The 21,086-nt window shown below is 52.3% G+C and overlaps 1 protein-coding gene across 3 annotated transcripts in view; it reads right to left on the bottom strand.

The window, feature by feature from the left end:
* Pofut2 (protein O-fucosyltransferase 2) overlaps positions 1–5,326 on the bottom strand; it is a 10,914-nt gene extending 5,588 nt beyond the window's left edge. For all 3 annotated transcript variants that reach the window (XR_003844528.1, XR_003844527.1, XM_021205084.2), the window contains exons 1-4: positions 5,112–5,326; positions 3,760–4,010; positions 2,133–2,277; positions 1,329–1,439 (exon numbers count right to left, since the gene is read on the bottom strand). Coding sequence is in view for 1 of the 3 variants with exons in the window: in XM_021205084.2 (XP_021060743.1) it covers positions 1,329–1,439; positions 2,133–2,277; positions 3,760–4,010; positions 5,112–5,242 (638 nt within the window). In the remaining 2 variants the exon portion in view is untranslated. The remainder of the gene's footprint in view (positions 1–1,328; positions 1,440–2,132; positions 2,278–3,759; positions 4,011–5,111) is intronic.
* Between the last annotated feature and the right edge of the window lie 15,760 nt (positions 5,327–21,086).

Genomic DNA, 21,086 nt, shown 5'->3' with positions numbered 1-21,086 from the left:
GGGGGGGGGGGGGGTTTACACACACAGAAAGCAAAACTCCACAGTGGAATGTGGAGGACTTGACACCGAGGTGACACGGGGCGGGACAGAAGGGAATCTTTCCAAAATAGGCTGATACTAACTGTGTGGAATATACATTTTCTCAGAGCCAGTCGTCACATGCTTAAAACAGTGACAGGGAAGCTGCAGTTTCCAGGCCTGCTGTGACTGCTGAGAGCAGGCCAAGGCTGGGCGCTCTGCAGTCACAGTCATGGCCAGGGAGGCCTTAGAGGTGACATGGAGCCTGAAGGCAGGAGTGTGGCCTGTAGTGCCCGGGCTGGCACGGTGCTCACAGCTAGCTGCTGAAGACACTGAGGGAACTGAAGGGACAGACAGGCCTTGTGACTTCAGGGATGCCGGAAGAACATTCCTGGGACACGGCACTCGAGCACTTGGGCACTTTCGAGGACACAAACCTCACATACTCTTTTTTGGGGAGTTTTTTCTTTGTTTTTGTTTTTGTTTTGTTTTGTTTTTCGAGACAGGGTTTCTCTGTGTAGCCCTGACTGTCCTGGAACTCACTCTGTAGACCAGACTGGCCTCGAACTCAGAAATCCGCCTGCCTCTGCCTCCCGTGCTGGGATTAAAGGCATGAGCCACCACTGCCTGGCTTTTTTTTTGTACCTCACAGACTCTTATGCCTGCATTTCTTGGTGGGCCCCTTCCTTATGCCTATTTCCAAGGGAGAGGAAGAACAGCTACTCCTACCTACTGCGGCTGCCTGATTCCAGAAACAAGGGTATCCTGTACGACCCCAGCCCTCAGGAAAGAAAGGATCAAAGCATCTTGAGGCAGTACTTTCAAAGCCCCGGGACTCAAACCCAATAGCTTCCACCTTCCGGCTAAGCTACCTTCTGCCCCACCTCCACTGGACACACCGTCATCTCTTCATAGCCCCCCATACACATTCCCAGCTGGGCTAGGATCCTCACGGCACCCCAAAAAGGAATGCAGAAGGAACCCACAAGTGTGTCCTACCTCCCACGTCTGCAGCGGCCGCTCAGGGCACAGGAGGTGAATGAACGGCAGTGTAAGGGTAAAATGGCTTTACTGAGCAGGGAGTTCAGGAGAGGGCAGACCACACCCACCATGCCAGAGCACAGGAGACAACCCCAGCCTGGAGTCTCTCTGGGGTTCTTCTCGGACACACAGCCTCCTCCAGACCCTCTTTAGCCTGGAGCCGCCGCTGTGGATGTGGGCATCCCCACAGACCACTGGAGTGCAGGGAGAGGCCTGGTATTTGGAAGGTGATGAACACTGCAATCTCAGTGGAAGGCCTGGGCACTTACCGAGCAGATGTGTTTTTTAAGAGAACAGGCGCGACAATGGAAGCCGACCCCTGGACGGACAGGCAGGAGACATTCAGACCCCGTGTTTCTTCGTAGCCCCAAAACCAGCCTCTGGAAAACAGAGCCCGGCCATCTGTCAGCTCCCACCCAGGAGCACAGCCCTGCTGACACCGCCCAGTCACTGACACCGCCCCGTCACTCTGCGCTCACAGGCTGGCACCGGGGGCGGCCAGGTTCTTGTAAGAATTCCTGAGAAAACCCACACAACTGAACACTTCCCAGGTCACTAACAGGAGATGGGCAGTGGAGGGGGAGCTGACAGAAGCCACACCTCGGCTGTCTAGCCCTGCTCTCCAAAAGCTTCTCACGCACGGAGGATGCTAAGTGACAGCCAGGACCTCAGAGAACTTTCGGCTAAGACCTGCATGCTCAAGTACACATAATAGGTGAGAGGAGCTGGGCGAGGCAGTGCGTGGCTGTAAGCTCAGTCCTTCAGAGGGTAAGGCAGGAAGATGGAAAGCCAAAGACTGCACTGGGGTATGAAGTGAGACCTGTGTTGGAACAGGAAGAAACCAGGGAGGCGTAGCTCAAGTAGGAGAGGGGCTGCTCTGCATGCACAGGACCCCAGGTCCGACACCCACAAAGAATAAGAGTAAAAAGAAGAGGGTGTCCTAGGGAGGCATTTCTAAAACTGGCCGGGTCTATCTAACAGTGTGAGGTGCTCTAATGTTCCAGGGCTCAGGGGCGGCTGCCTCAGGGCGGTCTCTGTAAAGCCGCGTGGGGGGCCTGTGCCCACAGTGCTACCTGTAATACTCATGCTTGTCCTGCGAGTACAGCAGAGGGTCAATGCAGGGCCGCGCGTCCACCTTCTCCTCCCAGGCGCCCTCCTTCCAGCCCTCGGCGTAGCCTTGCAGGACGTACACCTGGTCGATAAAGGGCCCGCCGGACTCTGAAAGAGACCCCCGGACAATGTGCCACACGACAGCGACCATGGCTGCGTGTATGGCTGCGCACCGCACACCAGGACGGCTTTCACTGATTTCTTTGAGGCCTCCTTAGCCCACAGAGGCTCAGAAGAGCTTCCAGAGCAGAGGGTGGAATCACTGCTATGAGCGTGCCGGCCTAGGGGGACACAAGGGGACCCAGAGATGTCTTTGGCCTCTCCCTGTCATCTGCTTTTCCTCGCTCTACCCTAACACACTGGGGCAGGCCTACCCTCCCCCTTCCTCCTGTATGCTGCTTGGCGCTGTCTGCCAGCATACGTTCACCTGACAGATGTGTCCCCTCCAGAGCTTGTTCCCACCCCTCAAGACCCCAGCATGTCCTATTAATATGTCTGTTTCACTCTTAACCCCCAACTGTAACCAAAGTACCAATGAGGGTTTGTGCCGAGATGACCCCAGTCATGTCGAGCAGCAAAGTCAATTGATGTGTCCTTAAATCCACACTGCATGAGGTCTGCGCATGGCTGATGGGCTGTGGCCCAAGCCAAAGCAGCTCCCTTCACACTGATCACTCATGAAGTGCTGGGCTGGCCCCAGTACAGCTTTATCCTAGGGGTTCTGCTCTATAAGTGGGTAAAGCCACTGTGTCCTCCCAGGAGGCCCATGGCACAGGCACCATCTTCTCCGTGTGCTTCCCGACCTACGCCAGCTGCAGCTGGAGGGAGGTTTGGTGGCAACAGGGAGATTCAGCCTTATGCCTCCAGACGCCATACCAAATGGTGGGGCCAAAGGTCAGGCTATCTTGGGTGAGTCCAGCACCCTAAAAACCCAACCCCCACTCTAATTTTCCAGGACCCACAAGCAAGTCTATGAGCTGGACCAGGAAGGCTGTGTTCTAAGCAGGCACTTACAATGCATCTTGCATCTTTAGCCTGAATGAAAAGTAAGAAAAAGTGCTTCTTGTGTTCCTAGGACCGACTATAATACAGTGATGTGATCATCGGAGTAGAGAACATTCTGGAAGCAGATCTTCCTGAGGCAGCAGTCCTGGGCAGGGGCGGAGGTCGTGGTGGAATAATGAACTGATGAACATCATGGGTACAGCCAGGCTCTAAATGAACCACTTCCTTCCGGGGGCCTCCAGCGCAGCAGAAAGAAGGATCTGCCTTCCAACCAAAGCTACACTCAACTCTAAACACCTCTGTGCTCAGGAAAACATGGATCCTTTCAAAAAGTGGAAGCAGGGAGAGGTCGCGCCAAAGGCCTCTTCACAGACCACCCAGCACCGTGGTGTGACCCCACAAGACGCACACACTGGTGTGTGTCTCTCGGTTAAGATGGTTTCAGCTGCTTCCTCGTCACCACACCTGCCATGGCTGCCCAGACCCCCTTCCCTAGAGAAAGCACGGAAGCAAGCGCCAGGCAGGCTGGACCGGGCCACCAGCCATCCACATCAGAAAAGCCTCCCAGACTGATGCCCGCCTCACCTGCAATGAACTGCTCATACTCTATAACGGGGATGTTTTTATTGAGACTCGGAAGGTCAAAAAACTCGGACCAGGGAATCCGGACCTGGTGGATGTCAGGGCTTTGCCAGTGGTAGAGGCGGCCCCACGGGGGCAGGACAAGCACCCACTCCTCAGTCTTCAGCAGTGTCTTCAGCAAGGATGCCACCCGGATATAGACATCCCTGCGGAGATTGAAGCCTTCTGGGGGGTTGACATCATACAGAAGGTACCTGAAAAGGGAGCAAGACATAGGCCGTGTGTGAGCTGTGGGGACTCCTCATGGGGTACCCACACCTGGCTTACAGAGAGGGCAGTTACTATGTGACAATGATGAGCAGAGCTCGTAAGTGCCAACGGCAGACACACTCTGACAATTCAGAACGTCATCAGACCCTCAGCAGCCAAGCCTGAGGATCAGTACCACAGCCATTCCCACAGTGTCTAATCCAAAGATTCCTTGACTCCTTCACAGTCTGAACAAAATTAATGAGGTGCTCAGAGGCCAGTTGTTTACTCAGGGGTGCCAAACCTTTGACAATGAGGCATGATGCTGTCATCAATAATTCATCACTATTCTGAGATGTATGTGGCAAATGGGCACAGGTCGGAAAAATCTGGTTTATGAATTAACTCTCCCGACAATTCCTGTGTTGGAGGCTAAAGCTAGACGTATTCATCCATTCATTGAAAAATAACAACAGTTCCGTTATATTAACAAAGATTATTTTAAATGAAAAATACGCATTTTCAAAATAAAAAGAGTGAAGAGGATAGGATGGTAATATTCTGATTAAGCCCCACTGTGATATTACAGGTCCGGTTGGCTGGCCGGTGCAAAAACTCCACAGTACACTAATGACATCTGGGAAAGTCAAAGTGATGTAGACTCTCCCTCGGTGAAAACGGTTCTAAAACTTTAAGGCTTCAAAGCAAGATTCCTTTCTACGGAATCGCGGGCAGGCTTCAGTCACCATCACTCGGTTTGTCTGCACCGGACCCCTGGTTTAGCCTCCAGTTTGGGGAAGAGCGGCTGCGGAAGAAGCGCCATCTCCACGACAGCCCACACGAACTTCTGTGTCGCTGGGACTTGAGATGGGCCTCGGGACAGCGCGCCTGAGGTGGCCAGAGCCGGGCTCCACCTACGCTCCCGGACCTTCTGGTAGCGATCTCTCGGGAGTAGACGTCCAGCTCAGCCCAAGGCCAGGGCGACCTTCGCCACCGAGCCTTCACTCCTGCAGCCTGCGCGCGCAGCCCCGGCCCCGCTGCCCCCAGCCCGCGGCTGACCCTGTCCCAGATCCCTCGCTCCGCCCGGCCGGCGTGGACGCGCTTACCGTCTGCGGGATGCCACCCCGGACAGGATGTCCGCCGCCGATTGGCCGGGCCAGAATTCTTCTCCTGAAGCCGAGACCGGCCGCCAGGATGCCGCTGCCAGCAGCAGGCAGACGACGCTGAGCGCCGCCATGGCCCCGGCGGCCACGCACTTCCGGCTGCCGCACCCCGCTCCGGAAGCGTGCCTGTCCGCCCTGCGGAACGCGTCTCCAGTAGCTACGGCAACGCGGCCAGACCCACGGTGCGCACGCGCCTCACGTCGTCTGAGATTGGGTATGTGGGCGTGGTCAGGGGTGGGGCCTGGGTGGGCGGGTCCTCAGCGCAGTCCCGCCCTTCCCACGCTCTCCTGGTTGTAGTTTCCGCTGCGGGTGCTGCGGTGGCCTAACTCGGTGGAGTCTCAGAGTCGTCGGCTTTGGGCGATGAGCTGTTTGTCCCGAGGGCAGGGAGAATTTGCTTGGTCACATCCGGGACCTGCTGGGCAGCAGCGACGCCAGGCATTCCTGTTGCCGGGTGTTGTACGGTCCCGGGGTGTGGCGGAGCTGGCCGTAGGTCTGGTCCTGCAGGACCTTAGTTGAGCGAGAGGACAGAGCACTGGCCTCCAGGAGTGGGGATGGATGCGGGACCTGAGGGTGCTCTCCGTTCCGTGTAGCGCTCTAGCCTTGACGCAGCGAGCAGCCTGGAGGTCGGAGGACCGGGAACGATGAATGTAGTAATATGCCCGCGGAGCTCTGAGCTTTCCTGGAAAGCTTATGGAGTCACTTGTGGAGTGACTGTGGCTTTGCTTTTTTAAAGTTGCATCGCAGTGGACGTGTCTAGAACCAAATGTTTGTACAGACCCCATTGAAGTGGTGTAATGCTCTGATGGAGTTAGTATTACATACAGACTAACATACAGATGCCGGGGCAGACAATCACAGACTCACAGATGGCCAGAAAGCATAGCATTAAAGAGGTAGTTGAGCCTCATCAAAAAGAAAAACCTAGTCTTCGTCTTTTTTTAAAAAAGATTTATTTATTTTATGTCTATGAGTACACTAGCTGTCTTTAGACACACCAGAAGAGGGCATCAGATCCCATTACAAATGGTTGTGAACCTCCATGTGGTTGCTGGGAATTGAATTCAGGACCTCTAGAAGAGCAATCATTGCTCTTAACCACTGAGCCATGTCTCCAGCCCCCAAACCTAGTCTTTGAAAGGCAGGGGTAGGAAAAAGAAAAGACAGAGCCTGGGAGAAAGCACCCAGAATATAATAATTACCCTAACAGAGGACTTGTGTCCAATCGTGGAGAGATCTTTAAAGTTCAGGAGTACTTCCAGGACTGGAGTAGGGCAGAGCAGCAGTGTGCTTCCGAGGCAGAGAGCGAGAAGTACAGGACGGTGTTCCTGCTGTATCCTGTGGTCCAGGGTGGGGAATGGGATGCTGTGGACTTTGTGTGGCACAAGTTTCTTTCAGTGTTTTGGACTGGCAGAGAAAGCTGCAGCTGTCCTGTCCAGAGTGGTCAAATCCTCTGGGTCAGGACACAGGGAGGAGGAGGTGCCTGGAGCCTTACAGCTTCTTGTGCAACTGAGACTACACGACCAGTCTAGTCAGCCAGCCCATCCTTGCGTTTACCTAGGAAACATAGACGTGTACCTGTGTGAAAGGACATGAGCAGCCTCCCCAGCTACCAAGAGCCCCTGGCTCAGAACGTGTTGAAAAGCAGCAGTAGACGCAGCTAATATGCTCACTTCACTAGACGTCTGGCTCTATATACCTGGCACTTTACAGCATGGCCCTTAACACTGCTGGGCTGCTGGAGGCTAGCTCTAGGGCTGCCGGCTGTACCTCCTGTTAGCATTCTGTATGACTCCACCCTACAGTTACCTGCCAACAACCTGGTATGCTCCTCCCCACAGTTACCTGGCAACAGCCAGGTAGGCCTGACCCACTATAAAAGGGGCTGCTTGCCCCCTCTCCCTCTCTTGCTCTCTTGCTTCTCTTTTGTACTCCCCTTCTCTCCCCATTCCCTTCCCCCTTCTCTCCTTGTGCTCTTGGCCATGGCCGGCCTCTACTTCTCTATTCTGTCTCTCTGCCTTTCTCTGCCTCTACTACCCTCTTAACTCCCCTCCCTATACCCTGAATAAACTCTCTTCTATTCTATACGGTCGGTCGTGTGGCTGGTCCCTCAGGGCGAAGGGATGCCTCGGCATGGACCCTCTGAGACACCCCCTTCCCCTATACCTGACTACTACACCCCGTAGAACATATTCTCCTTCTCTTTATCTTATCATAAACACATCATCTCCTGTGTGGGTGGGGCGCCTCTTGTTCAACCCTTTAAGAGCTATCGTTTCTCTTCCAGGCAGGATGCAAGACCTTTGTGCAGGGCTTGGGGAGCAGGATACTTAAGCACACCCGTGGGACAGTAAGGGCTTGGTGCTTTGTTTGGGTCATGCCCATCTCATCTCTTGTAATGACGACCTTGGCAGTCTACCATCTTTTCCCAAATGTACTGACTGTTCTTACACACTGTCCTCTGAATGACTCACTTAGCAGCCCCAGATTCCATAAGCATCTGGCTGTATATACACACAACCCACTTGGAACAGTGGAATACATCTGTCTCAATGACGATCACACGTCCTTCACCCCCCGCCCCCAACAGTTTCTCTTTGTGGTGGTTTGAGTGAGAAGGGCCCCGTAGGCTCATACAGCTTAATACTTGGTCCACAGTTGGTGGAGCTGTGAAGGACTGGGCTGTGCGGTTTTGTTGAAGGAGGTGTGTTGCTGGGACAGGCTTTGAGGTGTCAAAAGCCTGCACCATTCAAGTTGCCTCTCTCTCTGCCTTGTCTTTGTGGATGTAAGCTCTCAGCTGCTCTCTCTCTGCATGCCTTCCTGCCTTGATAGTCATGGAGTCTAACCCCGTGAGACCAAAAGCCCCAAGCAGACTCTTTCTTTTATAAGTTGCCTTGGTTACGGTGTCTCATCACAGCAAAAGAAAAATAATGAAGACACTATTTGGATGTATTCCAATGCATACCCTGGTATGAGGCAGTTAAGAGTACCAATCTGGCCTGAACTAGATTTGAGCACATGGACATCATTTTGCTTTAAATAATTATTATTTTTACGAACCGATGTGGGCTTTTGATTCCCAGACCAAGAGGCCAAGAACCCGGAAATACCGAAACCCAGCCACTGGGAACAGATCACTTCAAGGTTCTTCAACCGGGGGCCTTCTCACTGCAGGGGAGCAACTGATTCTGAGAACAGACACTGCCCTCAGAGCTGAGTTAGGGCTGAAGGGTGCGCTTCCCTGCTGTCTGGCACTGGTGTGAGGGAATGACGCACATGGAAGCGAATCTCTCTGAAGGAGAGCTGCGGAAGTGCCCCCAGATCAAAACTTGGAACCTGGCTGACCACAGTAGGCAAGCAAGGCAGACTGGGAATGGCTCTGCCTCTAATACTTGGGAGTCCTGGCTCACTGTTCCACCCAAGGGCCTATTCCCATGCCTAGTGTAGTCCATCATCACTGTGTGTGGCTCATTAGACCCCCTTGAGAAAAATAGCCATGTATGTGCTGAGAGCCTGGAGGCTGTGGGCCCCACCTCACCACCGACAGCGTCCACTCCAAAGTCCTGTGATTCCGGGGCGGCTGACCAGGGCCTTGCCCATCCAGGGAGCCTCTATGTTCCTGTCCCTGTCTCTTCCCCAAACAGAGGGAGCATATAGAGACTCCCTCTATATAGGTGCGTGCCTCCATTTCCCCCCTTTCTTTATGATCCCCGGCCTCCCCTGCCCTGGGACTTGTTTATTGAGCTTCCTGAATTATGCCCTTGAGAAATCTTGAGTTTTCATTGAGACAGAAAGCCCAGGTGTTGTAGGGGAAACCGGGGTCCCCTTTTGAGTTCTTAGTCTTGCTAATACAAGTTTTAAGAGAAGCCTGAGACCGATTTTTTATTGGGGTTGGAGAAAAATAACAGGGCAGGTAAGCTTAAAGTCTTGGCAGCTTCCCAGAGGAGGGAGATGAAGAAGAGAGAGAGAGAGAGAGAGAGAGAGAGAGAGAGAGAGAGAGAGAGAGAGAGAGAGAGAGAGAGAAAGCTGTGCCTTCTGCACTGGAAGTTTGGCAAGCGCCTACATGCTGGGAAAGAGGGTGGGAACATCAAAGAGAGGAAGACAGTCCAGGGTGTTAGGAAAAGCATGCTTAGGCTCTTGACTGGCATTTGGGAACGAGATAAGGAAAAGAAAATGCATGCCTAGTCCATGAATCTGAGTTCAGGGGACAGACCTCATTTCAGTCTCTTGTGTCCTAGGGGCTGGAGAGGTGGCTCAGCGGTTAGGACTGCTCTTCCAGAGGTCCTGAGTTCAATCCCCAGCAACCACATGGTGGCTCACAACCATCTGTCATGGGATCTGGTGTGTCTGAAGATAGCAACAATGTATTCATAGACACAATAAATAATTCTTGGAAGGAAGGAAGGAAGGAAGGAAGGAAGGAAGGAAGGAAGGAAGGAAGGAAGGAAGGAAGGAAAAAGTACTCCCAATACAGGAAGCAGACTAGGGAGCCGAGGAAAGACCTGGAAAAGCCTGTGCTACTAATAGAGCATTTTATTATTTAGAGATTGATGGGGGTGGGCTCAGGCCATTGTGGATGCTGCTCTCCCTGGGATGGTGGTCCTGGGTTCTATAATAAAGCAGGCTGAGCAAGCCATAAGGAACAAGGACAAGCCATTAAGCAGCACTCCACTGGCCTCTGCATCAGCTCCTGCCTCCAGGTTCCCGCCCCGCTTGAGTTCCTGCCCTGCCTGCCTTCAATGATGAGCAGAGATGGGGAGAGTGAGCCAGTAAACCCTGTCCTTCCCAAATTGCTTTTGTTCACGGTGGCTCATCATAGCAACAGTAGCCAGAAGACAAGGCCCATGATTCTTTGTAGGCTCTTTACATAGCGCCTGCCTATCTGTCCATTCCGTCTGCATCTCTCCCTTCTCCGAATTTGTCTCTCTCACACATGCTCAGCGCCGTAGATGAAGGCCAGGTGAGGAAGGGCATCCACTGGAACTCTGCAAGCTAGTCATTTCCATATGTGAACCTTGATGGCTTCTTATCTGATTCTTAGCCTCACATGCACAGTGGGGAAACTAGATGTATGTTCTCGGCCTAAGCATTCTTGAGGTCTGGGTTCAGTCCCTGGGGCTGCAGAAGACAGGGTGTGATGGAGCATGCTTGTGACCCTAACACATTGGAGCCTGAAGCAGGAGGATCAGAAGTTCAAAGTCACCCTTGGCCAGCCTGGGGATACGTGAGACCCTGTCTCAAACAAAACAAACAAAACAAAACAAAACCCACCTAACCACAAAACCAGGAAAAGCCCCAGGAAGGAGCAGCTGGAAGCAGCCCGCTTCTATCCCTGTCTACAGTGAAGTTAACTTCTGGTTGTCTGGGGAGCAGGGAGTGCACTGGAATACTGCTGTACCTCATACAACCACAAGAGGGCGAGAGAGTCTTTCTCTAGAAGCTCCTGCCGGAGGTGGGAAATACTAGCAGGCCTAGCAGGCACAATGGGAAGAGTGGGTGGTCAGACCAGGGCTGAGCCCAGAAGTAGACAAAAGGGGTACAGACCACCCAGTCTTGTTCCTAGAGAACTCCTCCAAGATCCTTTGGTCCTCCATGCAGCTGGTGCCTGACAAGCCTCCCACAAAGACAAGGCTAAGAGCCTCACCAGAGGAGAGAAGAAGCTGAATTTGATCTCAGCCTCTGTAGGTATATCTTGTAGTTCACAGGGCCACACGTAGAAATGTTCAAAGTTTTATACACAGGCAGGCAGACAGACAGAGAGACAGACAGACAGACACACACACACACACACACACACACACACTAGCACTCAAGGCTTTATCTGTCCCCCTCAGGTATCAGAAGAATGTCCCATTCCCTGAGAGAGCAGTGTCTTGAGGTGGGAAAGGTCCTGGGCCTGCTGCCCCCAGGAGCAACGAGGTTCTTCTTTGAAACAGGCAGACCCCCGTGGAAGCTGGAGCTCCGTAATGCAGGATAGGGATGTGGGAACAAATCGGGAGGTGGCACTGAAAGGAGCTGGCTCCCTCCCCTGCTTGGGGACAGCTATGCAGTCATGTTACAATGTAGAAGCCACATGCACAGACACCCAGCAGGGACTATAGAATGGGCCGAGAGGTATACAGTAGGGGCAAACTGGTAGCCACCATGGGCCAACCATAATAAGGGCAGAGGGTGAGAAAGTATCTTAGGAACTGCAAGATAGCCCTTGAGACCACACCACAGTTATGAAGTAGGTCAAGGGTTGAACCGCTGCCCCTGGAGGCAAGGAAACTGCCCCCAGCCATCAGAGGGAGCCAGATGGTGGGAGCAATAGGCTGGCCACAGACTAGGAGTCCAGACACTGGGAACTGGTGTCTTGGGGTACAAACATGCACATCACAGCCTGACTTTTCTATTTACCGAGTCAGTTACCAGGATTCACATGTTGAAGTTTGGGGCTTTTGTGTGAAATTCCACCCTCTCGCTCACCATCATTCCGTGGTAATAAAATCCTGGCTTTGTCCCTGGAAATGTGCAAGGAGGTGACTCGTGTGTGAGTCACCAGCCGGGCAGGGAGTTCCGGTTTTTGTATCTATGGCTAAAGGCCATACTCAGAGGAGCTTGGGACTGTCTGCAAAGGAGCCCTCGGAGATGGCGCGCGGCCTGCTCTACAACTGAGGAGTGCCGGTGGAACTAAGCCATCAAATGTGACCAGGCATGGGGTTGTGTTGGAAGTCGGGGGAGGGGGCTGGCCAAGGTGCAGCATGGAATGTGGATTTTGTGCTGCAGGGTAGACCCTGGAAGGCTGGACTAATGTGAACAGCTATGCCCGTGGATCCGGGGGTTCCCCTGCACTTGGGGTTACCTCTTATCCTGGGGGCCTCTCCCTCAGCACAGCTGGAGCGAGCCATGTTGCCAGCGTTCCCCACAGAGGAAATCTAGCCTTTCCCGTGGCGTACCCTCCAGGAGCTGATGCGTGGAGCCCATTTTCCTGGGGAAGATTGGAGTTGCTCAGGGCTGTGAGAATCCATCCCACAAGCCTATCTGGGATCCAAACACTGGCAAATGTCACAACGTGCGTAATTTACCTTATTTAAACAAGCTGTTCGCTGTGTTTGCAGGACTGGGCTCAAGGACAGTCTTCTTCCCCTCGATGGCAATGGAGAGAGATGCAGGCAGAGTGGGTGGAGGCCGGGCTTCCTTGGAATGAGGCACAGTGGACCTTTTCTGATTCATAAGAAACCTCTAGTTTTATTGCAGAATCACAGTTGCACGCAACCTGGAGGCTCCGTAGCTGGAGGCTGCAGGTGCTACAAAGGCGGCAGAGCCTTAAGCAGCATTGCTAAGTCTCTCTCTCTCTCTCTCTCTCTCTCTCTCTCTCTCAGATCCAGGAGTGGGGGAGGGGACAGACTTTAAAGCCTGAAGCCTCCTATCTGGGATCCAAACATTGGCAAACAGGGGAACACAGACACAGGGAGCCATGCATGTCCCCTTGTCCCCAGAGTTCCGGAGCCAATGCTCAGACCTACGCAGACTGTAGCCAATTCAGAATGCAGGCCTGGCTGGGGACTCAGAAGGACTGGGCTCTACATCTGTCCAGCTTGGGTCTCAGGGTCATCTAAGTGACAACTTCCCAATTTCATATAGCTGACTATGAAATAAGACTGTGGATGGAGAGCTGTGGTCTGTGGTCGATGGGCAGATGCAGTGGAGTCTTCTGTAGGAACCACAGGACTGACACAGCAAGTGTTGGCAGTGGTCGGGTGGGGCTCTGGGGGCACCAGTCACAGATGTTAGCTGCCCATCTGGTTTTAAGCTTGTCTGTGGTCCCAAACCCAGCAGGGGTTGGCTCAGACACCACTCTACTCCACATGATCTGACTTGATGTTGTCTGCTGATGTTGGACCTGTGCATGTCTCAGCCAAGGAAAAAGGATGGTCACACCCCTACTGTCCCTGGATCTCATAAACAGTTGCTGGCCTGAGCAGCAGATACATCCCACCCAGAATACTCTCTCTCTCTCTCTCTCTCTCTCTCTCTCTCTCTCTCTCTCTCTGTGTGTGTGTGTGTGTGTGTGTGTGTTAGAGATTACAAATGAGAAGTGCTCATGGTCCAGAAGATGTCCTTCATTTACCCTTAGGGCTGTGTGAGGCGAGTTTTATATTCTCCTTTCAAGAACAGCCAGTGCCATATTTATTGGAAAACTCGTTCTTTTTGTTCGTTTCAGATAGTGTCTCATGTATCCCAAGCTGGCCTCCAGCCCCTAGTGTAACTGAGGGTGACCTTGAATTTCTGATCCTCTCACCTCTGAAATACTGGGATTACAGGGGCACGCCACCATGCCCAGTTTCCATGGTACAGGGGATCGAACCCAGGGCCTTGGGCATGCTAGGCAAGCACTCCCCCAACTGAGCCTCATCTCTACCTGCCCGGCAAAGTACCACTGAAGTGTAACAGTGGAACTAATAACTGTCTAGGGTTCGGTTCCTCTCTTGAAAAAATGGAGAAGACAAGACCCAGCTGCAGAGAAACAAAGTAACCAATTCACAATTAGGGGTGGGAAAAGCCTAAGGCTGGGACATCCATTAAACAGACCCGCTTGGGCCCCCACGTGGAGCCTTTCCCCTGTTGGTCCTGTTTAGATACCCACCCCTATGCCTTCCTGGTGGTTTTCTTCAAAATGTTTTCTTCTAGGAATAAGAAGCAACCACCTCAGGAAGCCACTTCCACCTTCCTAGTCCGCCCATGTCCCTCTTGACTCCACAGTGACCCCACGTGCCCTCTTCAGAGCACAGTTGAGTCCCCTGTGCACTTGGTTCTATGTCCCACCTCAGTCCTCACCCACAGCCCCCTGCGGTCTCCTGCATAGTGACGTAGGGCAGCAATTACACAGCATGTCCCTCTCGCTGCCCTTTAAGCCTTCTCTGCCAATCTCCCAACTTTTCCCTCCTATGCAAAGTCTAGGTTCAGTTATGGAGTGTCAAAACAAGTCTTAACAAGGGTTCTATTGCTACTTTGTTGACTGTTGGGGACAACTGGGATGTTGGCTTTGAGATGATACTGAGTCTTGAGAAGTGGCTTCATCTTGCCCCTAACTGTTGGATCTGTTGGCCATTTTGTCCCCAAGAGTTGGGTAATCCCATGTAAAACTTCATGGCCTAACACCGTGGCCTAACAAAGCTCTGATGATTCTGTCAGTCCCCCCTGACCTCAGCTAGCCAGCTTTCCTATTTCCATTTTGCCCTTGTTAGCATCTTCTCTCAGTTTTCCCTGACACATGAAACTACAAGTTCAGTCTTCCCTCCGGGTGCCAGACTGAGCCAGCAGTTCTGGTCCCTGGTGTTCGAGAGGATGCACTTCTTACACAGCTGAGCTAGTGTTGCAGCCCCACAGTGGCCTCTGCAAAGGAGGCCTCATCCATGAGCAGGAGATGGATACATAGTTTGGGTACAGCATCCCCCTGAGGCTCATGGGAAGAAAGCTGCCTTTGCTTCTGTTGGTGGTTAGCTGTTTTGAGTGCTCAGCCTGGATTGATAATATCAATCCTTCCAGGCATCATCGTTGAACTAAGAAAACACTGGGCTTTTGCCATCCTCATAGGTTCCCCCATCAATATCTAGTATATAAGGCAGGGCTCTTGAGAGGAACAGAGTGGATAAAATGTATGTATGTACATATGTGTGTGTGTCTATGTCTGTGTGTATTTGAACCTCTGTCCTTCACACATACATATGCACACACACATACACATATATACACATATATATATATCACCCATCTCATACACAATAAAAGTAATTTAAATAAAATATAAAGTAATATATGATACATATATATATGTCACCCCACCTCATTCACAATAAAATAATTTTAAAATAAAATGTAAAGTTATATATATATATATAAAATATATATATATATATATATATATATATATATATATACACATATATGATATATGATATACACAGAGATAGACATCATCAAAGGGGACCTTAGCACAAGATTATCTCATACGGGCAATATTTCCTAAGGGTTTAGAACCAAAATTCCAAGAGAGAGTACCAGGAGTTCCTAATATGTGTATGTTAAATGTGAAATAATGAAATACCAAGCTTAGAGCAGCATGCCAAGGGTCCAGGCAAAGCAGGCACTACCTGCTCTGTGTGGCTATGTCTGTGTGCCTTCCCAGGCTTCCTGCTGCAGCAGTAAGCTGTGGAATCAAGGCTGTGGGCAACAGCTAGCACAGGAGAGAAATGAAATGGGGGTGGGGGTGAGGGATGAGGGGTTGGGGATGGGGGTGGGAGGGGGGCCTGATGCTCCTCTTCCCCCCCGCGCTTCTTTCTCCATTTCCCAGTCCCTGTCTCCCTCTCTCCCTCAGCATGTGGGCACATCCTGCTCAGGAAAGTAGTCTCCTGAGAACTTGGCAGAATACACTTCTAGTGACGAAGCAAATGACCTGCGTGGAGTGCAGGAGCCAGAGTATGCCAGGCTGTGCCCTCCATCCCTTGGTTTGAAGATACATACATGTCTGAAGCAACCGGGCCCTGTTAGCTGAACTGGAACTGGAACCCAGACTTCATACCACTCACTGTGTAGGGTTAGAGGTCTGTGCCCATGTGCCCATGTGCCTAGGTCCCAGCAGCACCTGTTGGGAGTTCAGGCCATGAGGCACTGTGGTCCCCATCCCCTCTCTGGGCTACAGCACCAGGTCTGAGAGAGATTTTCTACAGCTGGGGTTCTGGGAGCCACACACAGTTCCCAGGGGTGAAATGTCAATTCATCATCTACCCGACGCAGAGTGCAGCATTCCATCTCAGACTCCAGAAGCCAGAAGCCCAGGGCAGGAAACACCAGGTGGCTGGCTGGGGTTGGCCAGTGCCTGGAGCCGCTCTGCTCCAGCTCCTCCACTCCCCCCACACCCCCAATATCTCATGAGCACCTGGTACCCTGCGGTCAGGACAGTAACCCAACATCCCATCACTTATGAGATCCCAGCCACCCGAGGGCTAGCTCTCATTGAGTCATCCACTACGCATCTGTTCCCTTTGAATTGTCCTCCTCTGCCTTATTAGGGTCTCTGTGCCTCCCATACAAACCCCTGAGCCTTCTCCACCAGCACCAAGTCAGAGTCAGATCTTTAAGCCACTCCTCCCTCGGAAAAAGCACCCCAGCACTTTACAGAGAACTGTCACCTTCTCATCAGCCCTGGGGATGGGCTCTAGGTGTTAGCCTGATGCCCCAGGAGTATATGGTGCCCCCTGGCCAGTCTGGATGGGAATAAGCTATGGCTTTAATCAGAGGAGGCAGGCATGTGGAGCCTGGGACTCAAGGCCAATGGCTTTTCCTTCTGTTCTTGTATGCCTGGACCATTTCCCAGATGTCTCTCATCCTGGGGTCTGGCCAAGGTGGATCAGCTGCTGTCCACTCAGCACCTGGCACAGTCCAGCCTCCAGCATCCTGCTTCAGGAGGTACAGGGCCAGGGTTGGGTGTACCTACAAGGGACAGAGGGAAAGGCATGGAGCTGACTGGCTATAGGGAGTGATCCCTGAGCCAGTATTGTGCTGGATAGTTTTATCTCTACGGTACCTTGTGTTTCTTCCCACTTCAGGAGATGACCCCGATACTTGCACCCAGGAAGCTGGAAGCTTGTGTTTAGGGTCTATGGAACAGGGTCCAGACCTGGGTCAACTTAGTTTTCCCTAATCCTGGGGTCCCCAAACTCTTGGAGAAGTCCATTGGTTGTTCAGCTTCAGGGAAGTTTAAGCCTCTGGTATCTGCAGGGGAGGCTGAGGGAACCAGGCTCACTGCAGAGGAGGATGTCCGAACAGCTCCAGGTGTGTGAGAGGCGGCCCCCACACCTACCACACGCTCTGATGGCCACAGCCCCTTGATGTGTCCACACAGGATCAGCTGCAGAGTCCTCATGGGGGATCAAGTATGGAGTGTCGGCAATGTCCAGGTGAGGCCAACTTAGGTTTGCAGGCATCAAGGGCCGTGTCGGTGGGGCTGCTTCCACTTGGAGATCACGAAGCCCTGGGGCCTAGGGGAGGGTCTGGCATAAGCCCCCCGTGGGGTAATGCTTAGGGAAGCTGTGGGTAGATGTCACCCCCACTCAGATTCCCCAGACCTACAGTTCCATCAGTATGCAAGGCCAGCCTGAGAACGCCTCAGACGTGAGACACTAGCGTATTAAGAGGCTGCCTGGGTCAGCCTTGGGAGCCCACATGGGTAAGGAGTCTTGAGCATTCGTCAGCCTTCAGATCCCATGGTGTTGGATGCTAGGCTCCAGTGTACTTAGGACCTGCAGCTCCTTGTTACCTGTTCCTTCCTTTGAGGATGGGATTGTCTTTCTGTCTGTCTGTCCCACACAATTTATCAGCAAGGATAGCATCTCTGATGTCACAGCTAGAGGATTCTGCCTTAGGGGAAAGGTACCTTGAGTCTCATCCATTTCTGGTCACATACTTCCTTCCATGAGACCCAACTGTCTATTTATTTATTTATTTATGGTTGTTTGAGATGGGGTTTCTCTATGTAGCCCTGGATGTCCTGGAATTCACTCTCCAGACCAGGCTGGCCTCAGACCCATAGATCCACCTGCCTCTTCTTCCCGAGTACTGGGGTTAAAATAAAGGTGTACACCACCACCGCCCAGCCGACCTGGCGGACTTTAAAGTTGACACAGGGCTCCTGAGATGAAGATGCCATTCAAGTTAGCCAGTGTTCCTAAGAACCCCAGAAGGCCTCACCCACGATGCATTTATCTGTCTTTTCATCTTGCTCACTGGGGGGAGGCACCTTCACAGACTTCCCCAGTCTGCCAGGACCTGGTCTGTGCAGAGTAGTCATGCATCCCCCGCTGGGCCTGTCTTGTGATTAGACCCAGATGTTCCAGGTGCTGGCTCACCTGTGTTACGTAAGAGTCTGTGACCACCTCTGAAGGTGACTCCTTCTGTGTTTGTTCTCTTCATCCAAATGCTCAACTTTGGCCGGTTTCTGTGTCTCTTCAACCTTTATTTTCACCTTAAGTATATGGTGTTCTGCACCACATCCATGCAGTGCCCACAGTGGCCAGAAGAGGGCATCAGATCTCCTAGACCTGGAGTTACATAGTTGGGAGCTGCCATGTGGGTGCTGTGAATGGAACCCAGGTCCTCTGGGAGAAGCAGCCAGTGCTCTTAACCACTGAGCCATCTCTCCAGCCCTTGGTTTCTGTCTTTCAACACAGTTTTGCTTTTTTTTTTTTTTTTTTTTTAAATCTACTATGTCCTTACTGCCAGGCATTCCAGGCTCATCTCTGAAAGCTCCTGCTCAAAAATCACTGGCTTTCCTAGCCCTGGTCCAGTGGTAGTTGGAGAGAGAGACTGAGTTCTGGATAAAGATGTGCATGGAACTGTGATAGACAGGGTTTGAGAACACACATATATAATAGATCACATGTCTATAAACTTCCCCTTTTGAGAGCACACACACATATGCACACGTAAGGTATACGCCTCCCTCTTTGAGAATGCACACATGTATCCATACCTGTGGACACATACTTCCCTCCCTGAGAAGATATAAATGTACTTCTATCTGCAGATTGCAGTCATGTCTGTTTTCTTATTGGACCAGTGGTTTCCTACCTCTGCCTCCAAATCCTGTCCAAGACCTCAGGACTCACCGCAGCTGCCCTTCTCTGGTAGCAGCGCCCTCTGTCGGCAGCTCCCACAGGCTTGCTGGGCTGCTGCTACTGTTTCCGTGTGAAACGCCCCCTCCCCGCCCCCAGCTCGTGGTCCGAACTCTTGTCCCCCGTATCTACTGACGTTACTTGGGATTGTGGAACCTTTAGAAGGTGGGGCCTAGCTGGAGGAAACAGGTCACTGAGGTAGGTCTTGTGGGGTCTAGCCTTACCTCCTTTTGGGTTTAGCCTTCTGCTTCAAAATCTGCTGAGATGTGAGGAACAAGCCGTATCACATGTTCCCACCACCACAGAGTTGCCTGTCGCCATGATTTTTCTGCTATGCCAAGAAGAAAACCTTTCTTCCCTTAAATTACCTGTCCGGCATTTTGTCACAGTGGGGACAACATAATTAACGCACCTGCCCACAGCTCAAGCGCAACCATCTCAGGGTCATCCTGGATACAGAGAGCATCCCTGCAGGCCACTCCAGTGAACACACACAAGTGTACACTCCGGGTAGCCCTGCCCTCTGGACTCCCTTCCTGGCTATGTGCGAAGAAGGGGGAGGCTTTCTTTGAAACCAAAGCAAATTCTCTCGGAAGGAGGGGTGAGGGGAGAATTGGTCGGTTCGTAGAGCAGATTGAAGAGACCTTCTAGTTCTCAGGGGTCTCAGAACACCAGCAGGGAAAGGTTTTTCTGGAAGAAGTGGAGCCCATGCCAACCTCAGAGGTCACAAAGGCTCAGGGCTCTGCTACCCTGCAGTTGCTTTTGCTCCTCTCCAGCTAAGACACAGGGCTCTGCTCAGCCCGCGCTGGCTTCTGTGACCGACCCACTTCTGCTTGTTCCAGTGGCTCTGAGCAGTCCTTGCAATTTATTCTATTTATGAATATGTTGCCCTGAAAAATGTTCTATTAGAAGAATGGCCTCCCCGGCAGCCAGTGTCCCCTGCCCCGCCCCCCAACAATCCAGGACGGAGCTCAGGGTATTGGCAGGGTACTGAGGGAGCAAGTGGTAAAGCCCTGTCCTCAGGGGCAGCCAGGCGACCAAATGACCAAACAACCCATCCATGAGCCTCAGGCTGCAGCTACAGATGCCCATGTATACAAAGGCCCATTGTGCTTGCTTGCCCATCACGTGCCTTCAAGCCCAGTCTTGACTGCTCTCGGAAATGAGGAAATGAGGGGAACATGTCCCTCAGGCTGCATCTGACATTTGACATTCACTGCAAGGGGGAAGCGTCTGGACTGGAGACGGCTCTCCAGACTAACCACAGAGTTGGTTTTAGAAACGGGCGGCCTTCAAATGCCAGTAACCTAGGACTGGCCCTTGTGCCAGCATACAGCGTTGGCCTTCACTGACTTCCGCCGGGACCAGGCAAGGCTGGCCTTCGGCAGTTGGTGGGTGAAGGAGACAAAAGGATGGGCATAGTTCATGAGCACACTTACGCATGTGTTCATATAAACACATGTGAGTGTGCAGGCACATGCCCTCTAGGAACACACACAAGTACATGCACAAAAATTCCAGGCACACACGAACACTTACAGACTCACAGAAGTACCATGTAGAATTCTGAGATCTGAGACCGCAATCCATCTCTGAGAACATTTGCTCACACACTCATGCTGACCAGCCAGCCCCAGTGGTCAGGAGCTATCAGGTCATGTGACCTGGGGAACTGCCTGCTCTTCCCCATAGACACCCTCTGGCCAGCTCAGAGCCTTCTCCCTAAGGAGATGTCTGGAATGGTTTGGGGGCCCTATAAGAGGGCAGTCCCATGGCCGCCCCTAGCAGGATAAGAACAGAGAAACAGGGACTGTACACGGTTCATCAGCATCGCAGACATCACGGCTTTGGGAGTGCGTTGTTGGAACTGTCCCCTAAAACCACAATTACGCAGCTGAGAGCCGGGTCCTGTGTGTTTACACTATGCTGTAGCAATGGAAAGAGACCACTGTAAACACTGGAGAATTGTGAAATCACGTTTCTGAATGCCTGCCACTCGGAGTGGACCTGTGTTCTCAGCGGCAGCAAACAGTAGACCCAGTGGGCACAAGCTCTCAGAAGGCAGAGCTTCTGCGTGTGGTACCTGCTGGACCACAGCTCACGATGGCTGGAAGGTTCGAAGGAATCTGGGTTCATGGTGAGCGATGGGTTGCCGGTCTCTACTCTGAGTTCTCTGATGTCTGTGGGTACTGGCTCTAATCTGTGTTCTTCATGGACCTTAGCAGCCATCTCCAGCGCTCTCTCTCTGCATGCTTGTGAGCAGAGG

Source organism: Mus pahari, chromosome 9 (assembly GCF_900095145.1).
Source record: "Mus pahari chromosome 9, PAHARI_EIJ_v1.1, whole genome shotgun sequence".
In the NCBI taxonomy this organism is placed as follows: domain Eukaryota; kingdom Metazoa; phylum Chordata; class Mammalia; order Rodentia; family Muridae; genus Mus; species Mus pahari.
This window is presented reverse-complemented; position numbering and strand designations above follow the sequence as displayed.